General features: G+C 43.8%; 1 protein-coding gene across 2 annotated transcripts in view; it reads right to left on the reverse strand.

The window, feature by feature from the left end:
- The window catches only part of IGHMBP2 (immunoglobulin mu DNA binding protein 2), an 88,958-nt gene extending 81,540 nt beyond the window's left edge, over positions 1-7,418 (reverse strand). For both annotated transcript variants that reach the window (XR_007357004.2, XM_048852216.2), the window contains exons 1-2: positions 7,299-7,418; positions 2,625-2,794 (exon numbers count right to left, since the gene is read on the reverse strand). Coding sequence is in view for 1 of the 2 variants with exons in the window: in XM_048852216.2 (XP_048708173.2) it covers positions 2,625-2,794; positions 7,299-7,378 (250 nt within the window). In the remaining variant the exon portion in view is untranslated. The remainder of the gene's footprint in view (positions 1-2,624; positions 2,795-7,298) is intronic.
- Between the last annotated feature and the right edge of the window lie 25 nt (positions 7,419-7,443).

Here is a 7,443-nt window from a genome sequence, read left to right on the forward strand (position 1 = left end):
TAATCAGAAGAAGGTCTGTGCTCCCATGTTTAGTCAACAGATCTGCTTCCTCTGGAGTAGACCATGCCATGGAGGTACAGCCCTGCTCCTCTCATGTGCTGGTCCTGCACTGTGGGTCAGTACAGTGGAATTGAAAGGCCAGTACACACTGTCCCTCCATCCTCAGAGGAGAAGGAGGAATCAGTCCTTGTGCTCAGGGACAGCAATTCGGCAAGAGGAGGGGAGAAGGTGCCTTGAGCGCTACATCTTCCGCAGGTGCACATGGGGCACCCAGTCACAATCTGGTTATTCAGATTCATAGATTGCACAGCCAGAAGAGACAGCTGGGATTATCTAATATGACCTCTTTTATAACACAGGCCATAGGACTTCCCCAAAATAATTCCTAGAAGATCTCTTTTAGAACATCATCCAATCTTGATTTAAAAATTGCCAGTGATAGAGAATCCACCACAATCCTTGGTAAATTGTTCCAGTGGTTGATAACTCTCACTGTTAAAAATTTACACCGTATTTCTAGTCTGAATTTGTCTAGCTTCAACTTCCAGCCATCTGGGTGTTCAAGTCGCATCTAATTATTTCACAAACAAATCCAAGTTTTTACAGATGTTAGCACATAAAGCCGATTATGGGAGAACAAACTGGATTCTAGCCTTCCTCGTGCAGCACCAACAAAATCACCAGCTAAACTCTGACTGCCCTTGTAGCTTCTTTTGTACTGACAGTGATGTACAGTGAGAGATGGATAGAAAGAAAGAACAGAGTCTGATTTGCTGATCCCAGGCTGAGCTGGGAAGGTAAAATTCATCTTTTGAATTGCAAGATGAACAAATTTGATCTAGAAGGCAATGGGCTAAAGATCTCATACTTCTAAAGCACCTTTTATTCCAAAGGAGATCAAAGTGTTCCACAAACTTAAATTAACAACAAATGATACACTTCTCCCACCTCTAAAAAGCAGCCACCACAGGGGAGAAATGAAGCAACCTTATACAATAATTCAGGACAAGAAGAGAGCAATCCATGTTCCAGTTAGAACAAAGGGACAGTTTTAGTAAGCAGAATGTAATTACCTGAACTGGGCGTTTGGCCGGAACAACAGTGGCAACTGCTTTTTTGAAGGAAGCTGTGAGATTTTTAACAAAAGAGATCAGGGCCTCTTTTTCATATTTTATCTAATCCTCCCAACCCTATACGGGGGCACTGATTCAGGAGATGGGTCTCTTCCTTCTGATTCACCAGCACCACTTCCTGCTGCACCCTAAGTGTTCCTACAAGGTCTCCCATCTGAGCACTGAACTGGCTCAACCCCGCTTAGTGATCTGATCAGCAGAAGGTGGCATGGCTGCAGGCGGAGAATAATATCCACCTTTTGTAACTGGAGACATAACTCTGAGTTACAGATAGGGTTGCCAAACCTCCCGGATTGTCCTGGAGTCTCCAGGAATTAAAAGAGTAATCTTTAATCAAAGATTATGTCATGTGATGAAACCTCCAGGAATATGTCCAACCAAACTTGCCAACCCTAGTTACAGACAGCACTGGGCATTTATTTTACACCACTGAGTAATGCAGCACAGGCAAACCTCTACCAGATGGTGATTACATACCAAAGGTGGCCTTTTATAGACAGAATAATTCCATATTACAACTGAGGCCCATAATATTATACCCATCCATATGGCACTGCCCATATGAGCGACACTTAAAATCTCCCAGTGACCATATGACCTTCTTGGCTTAGACATAAAGGGACAGATTTGCAAAGGCATTTAGGCACTTAAGATATAGATAGATTCTTAGTGAGATTTTACATGAGTGCCTAAATGGGTTAGGTGTCTAACTCACTTAGGCACTTCTCACTGGGAACCTATCTGCATCTTTAGGTGCCTAAATACCTTTACAAATTTGACTCAAAGAGGATGAGTTCAAGAGAGTTATTGCAATGGGACAAATTTTAAGATGAGAGCATCTCCCAGCCCAGCACTGTCTATGTTCCCTATGCTCTTATGGACAAGATGTACGTTTTTATAAATGTGGTTTCTCCTGCTGTTTTATCCTGCGATGATGTCATAACCCCGGGATTATGACAAGACAGAACCTTTGCACCAGAAAACACTCTGTGTCAACAATTCAGCAAAATGACACAAGAGATAGGGAAGCGTAATTACCATTGTACAAGACACTGGTGAGACCTCATCTGGAATACTGTGTGCAGTTCTGGTCTCCCATGTCACTTGCTGGTTTGAACTAGAGTAAGTGGTGAATTCTCTGTAACTTGAAGTCTCTAAATCAAGATTTGAAGGTTTCAGTAACTCTGCCAAAGGTTATGGGAATATTGCAGGAGTGAGTGGGAGAGGTTCTGTGTGGCCTGCAACATGCAAGAGGTCAGCCTAGATGATCATGATGGTCCTTTCTGGCCTTGAAGTCTAGGAGTCTATAATGGATTGGGAAGAAGCAAGGCCCTTTTTCTATAGATTCAACATATAGTGATTAGGTGTTTCTCCTCTTTTAGCCTCAATTGTTCAGCCTTTTCAAAAATATTAATAATACAAAGGATATTACAAAAATACATTATTAACCTTTCATCTTACATCCTTATCAGCAATAGAAATGTTGCATACCAGGCCCAAAGCTGTTACAGGGCAGCTCCGCCTCTGGATCATATTTTCTAGGCTGAAACGTTACAAGTAGCCGTCCGTACAGCCCAGTTCTTTGACTTGCTACCTGCAGTTTGAGCAAGCAGACCCCTCTGCGCTGGAGTTCTTTCAGGAAGATGCTTTCCCGCCATGCCCTGGAAAACACACACACAGGCACTGCGATGCTTTGCAAGGAGATAGTACCAATTCAAACTTTCAAATACTAAAAGAGTAGACCAGGAGAGAGATGGGTGGAGAAAGAGACCTCAGCAAAAAAAATACAGTAAAGGGCTGGTGTAGACACAGTTTTTGTACCAATTTAACTATATTGGTTTAATATGCTTACTTCTGGAAATATGCCTACCAGCACATGCACCTTTATACCAGTATTACAGCCTCAACACTCGGGGGTTGCAACAATTTGACGATGTCAGTACAAATCAGTACAGAAACCTGCGTGTAGCACAACCTTTGGAATCAGCTGTGTGGGATTGAGGGGGAGGACTGGCAAGCAAGCTTTAGAAGACTCACAAAACTGAAGTTAAGGTTGTACAGAATAAAGGCTAAATTGTGTCTTTAAGCATAGGAGTGTCGTATAAACTGCATTGCCTCAGGAGTTACCCTAGAGGGCAACGAGCCTCAGGCCTTGTCAACATTAGAAAGAATTAACTGGTATAGCTATACACATGAAGCGCATCTGTGCCGCTGTAGGGCTTACGTGTAGACACCCCCTCTGCTGACAGGAGGGGTTCTCCTGTCAGCACAGGAAATCCATGTCCCCTAGAGGCTACAGCTAGGCCAACAGAAGAATTTTTTCATCGACCTAGTGCTGGATTTCTTACACCCCTGTGAGACGTAGTTAAGCCTACCTGATTTTCTAGTTTAGACCAGGCTTAAGGGTATGTCTCCCATTAAAATGCTACAGTGGCACAGCTGTGGATTTTTCACACCTAGTGTAGACCAGCCCTAGGACTTTTGCCAGCATAGCTATGTCAGTTAAGGGGTAATTTCCGCCCCCACACTCCTACAGACATAGTTATACCAGAAAAACCTTTAAGTGTAGACAGGCCTCAGTCATCCTCAGAGGCACATTCCCCTCCAGCTCCCCTCTTGTCCTGTGAGAGGAGTGCAGTGGGTTAGTATGTGTTTGTATATACACACAAACTGTACCACTTTAACTATACCACTACAGTTAAAGCAGTATAGTCCTCCTAGTCCAGATGGTTAGAGCAGTATAAAGATGCCTTGTACCAGCACAGTTTATTCCCATAAGAGAAGGAGAATCAGCTACACTGCTATAAGGCATCTTTATACTGGTCTAACTGCACCCATAATCACTGTTGTGATTTAACTATTTCAGGAGATAAAAATCCACACTTCTAACCAAAATAATTAAATTGGTACAAAAACTATGTGTAGACCAGGCCTAAGGGTATGTCTACACTACAGCCTACATCAGCATAACTTATATCGCTCAGGGATGTGAATAAACCACCCCCAACCGACATAAGTTACATCGACGTAAGTGCTTGTCTGCACCGTGCTATGTTGGCAGGAGAGCTTCTCCCCCAACATAGCTCTTCTGCCATTCGCTAAGGTGGTTTTATTCGTCTTCACCAGACTGCTTGCCTATACGCACAACATATGATTATACCCCCTGTGCCAACTCAGGTGTGCAGCACCCATTTATTTCGTCACACCTGGTCTCAACATCTGGTAGCCCACAGACAAATGGAAGAGGGGTTCTTTACTCCTCCTTACTTCCCTATGTGAACCTATAATCCAAGTCACAATCTACCCTTTAGCAATTACAAAACCTCAGAGCATTTTATTTAAAAACAAAAAGCCTAGATATTTTAAATTAAAGGGAAAAAATAACTGGAAAGTATTTAAATACAAAGCTAAGTATGCTAAACCACCTTAAGTACACCCCTGTATACCACCAGCCTGTTCCTAATATAATGAGAGCTTCCAGATATTCTAAAAACCAAAAGATGCTTTCTTTTTTTTTTTTTTTGGTGGAAAACACATCCTGACTGGTTATTTTGTACAATTCAAATCATCTTGTGGTATTTGGGCATCTTAGTTTTATACCTGTGGACATCTTAAACTCCACGTAAGCACACAAATCAGATTAGCATTTATAGTACAGGGTATGTTACCAAACTATTTTGAGACTCTGTTGGTGTTCATGGACATATCAGCCCCAATCCTGCAAATGCACCCTAAATTTTATTTGCATGAGCAGCCGTATGGAAATGAATGGGACTACTCACAGTAGTAAACTTAACGAAGAGCACTTGTGGCACCTTAGAGACTAACAAATTTATTTGGGCATAAGCTTTCGCGGGCTAAAACCCACTTCATCAGATGCAACATACAGACTAACACAGCTACCCCTCTGAAAGTAGTAAACTTGAGTACGTGCATAAACTTTTGCAGAACTGGGGGCATAATCCATGAGACACACAGTTCCAGCCTTTCTAATGTTTACTTACTTTTTTTAAAGTTCAATGAAAGTTCTTTGGAGTTTTTTTCCCCTCTTAAAAAACAGCTATGTCTTTACATCCTCAACTCCACTTTGGGGATGGGAACCAAGTTATTATGTACCCTTGTCTCATATTTAGATTGTAATGCCTTTGGGGCAGGGACTATCTTTTTGTCCTGTGTTTGTACCTCACCTAGCACAATGGGGCCCTGGTCCATGACTGGGGCTCCTAAGCAGTGTCGCAATACAAATAAATAGTAATGACTACTACCAAATCAAGGCTAAGGCCTGCACCTGCAAATGCTTATACATGAGTCATCGCACTGAGGTCAGTGGGATGACACACACAGCTAGACAGTCGCAGGATCATAGCCCAAACCAACAGTTTCTACATTACGTTTGTAACTCACACAAACAGGTCCTGTGGGCATGCACTGGCCCTTTCTGTGTAAAAAGTTTTTAAAAACAAAAAGTAAGGTATAAACATTGATTTCAACTAGATGACACACACCTACATGTTTACAGGATCACGGCCTAAAAAAATAATTTGTATATTTTGAAATTTGTATATATGCAGACTTGCATCCTTTTGTCCTGATTATTATTTTTATTACCATAGTGCCTAGGAGCCTTCCACATGGACCATTGTGCTAGGTTCTGTACAAACACAGAACAAAAAGATTGCCCCAAGGCAATAACAATCTAAGTATAAGATAAAAGATGGATACAAACAGAGACAGATGGGGAGAGGGGTAGCAGGAAACAGCGACACTGCACTAGTCAGCATGATAGGTGGTGGTCTCTGCAGACCACCAGCCTAACCACTGTCAAGATTTTAGCAGGCCTCCTTGCAAAAGACAGTCCTGAGGAGGGATTTGAAGGTGGATAATGAAGTAGCTTTGAGGATGGGAGAAAGCATGAAGGTGCTTGTTTGAAAACTTAAGAAGTGGGTAAAGGAGGCTTGCATCATGGACCGACTGGAGGTGAAAGTCAACAGTGCAATAGCAAACAAGAGATGATAAGCAGGGTGGGGACTGACCATGAAGGGCCTTGAAATTTAAGGCAAGCAGTTTATGATTGAGGTGATAATGACTGTTACGTTAATGTAAAGGTCTTGCTCATTGCACTGTTTGTTTTCATTAAATCAATTAAAAGACATTGCTAAAATAAAGAAATTAAAGTTCACTCCTTCCTCTGAGTCTTTCAGCATGTTTTGTTTTTCCTCTGACTGCATGGGAGGTAATTTCTACATTAGAGAAATTTAAGGAGAAATTCGCATCAGGCTAAGTTTCCTTAAATTCCCAGATGTAGACAAGCCCCCAGATTGCTGTCCTTGGAGACCTTTATTGGTGTGTCTACAAAGCAACAAGCCCCTAGTATTTAACATAATTACTTAATTACATACAAACAACCCACAAGCAAACAAAACTCTGCTAAAAGAAAACTAATTAAGTTGCGAAGTCAAGCATTCAAAAGTTTACAACATTCTTTTAATTTTCTTTTCTTTTTTTAAAAAATTATTAAATCATATTTTATAATGGGAAGTGTTGGGCAACCTTAATATAGGGGCTAATACCAGCCACTCATGTCTACACCCTTCTGAGTGGCAAGCACAGAATTCCATTATAATAGGGTCAGTGCTGGGATCCACAAGAGTCTGTGGGTGCTGCAGGCAGAGTTGCAGGACCAGGTGGTTATGAGACTGGGGGTTGGGGGGAGCATCTACTGTCCCAAGTAGCTAATAAGGTGGGTGGGGGAGGGTAATGTCGGATTGTGGGGCTATAAGGTTACAAGGGAGGGGTCCCCAGAGAGGATGGTGGAGTTTCCTGGATCTCACAGGGATTGGGAGGCCCCAAAAGGAGGAGGTGGGGTTCTTTATACGGGATGATGGTGGTGGTGGGGGTCTCCATAGGGGACCGTGGGGGCCCCTAGATTTCATTGGGGTGGGGGTCACTCACACTAGGGGATATCAGAGGTTCCTGGGGCTCCATAAGGGTCGGGTGGGGGGTCCTGGATCTCATCGGGGATGGTGAGGGTTGCTGGCTCCCCGCAAGGGTCGTTACAGGGGACGGTGGGGGTCTCCATACGGGACGGGACGGGGGGGGTTCCGGGGTCCCCGTGAAGCTGGGGGACGCCGTGTCTCCGGCGGGGCGGGACCCCAGCCCCGGTACCTGGTCTCCTGGATCTCGGCCTCTCTCTCCTCCTGCAGCAGCTCCAGCTGCCGGGACACGAAGTCCGGCACCGCCGCCATGGGCGTCGCGGGCCCGGGGCCTCCTGCAGCCGCCGCTTGGGCCGGGGCTGCGTTCCCGGCCGGCC

This window comes from Caretta caretta, chromosome 6, assembly GCF_965140235.1.
Source record: "Caretta caretta isolate rCarCar2 chromosome 6, rCarCar1.hap1, whole genome shotgun sequence".
Lineage (NCBI taxonomy): Eukaryota > Metazoa > Chordata > Testudines > Cheloniidae > Caretta > Caretta caretta.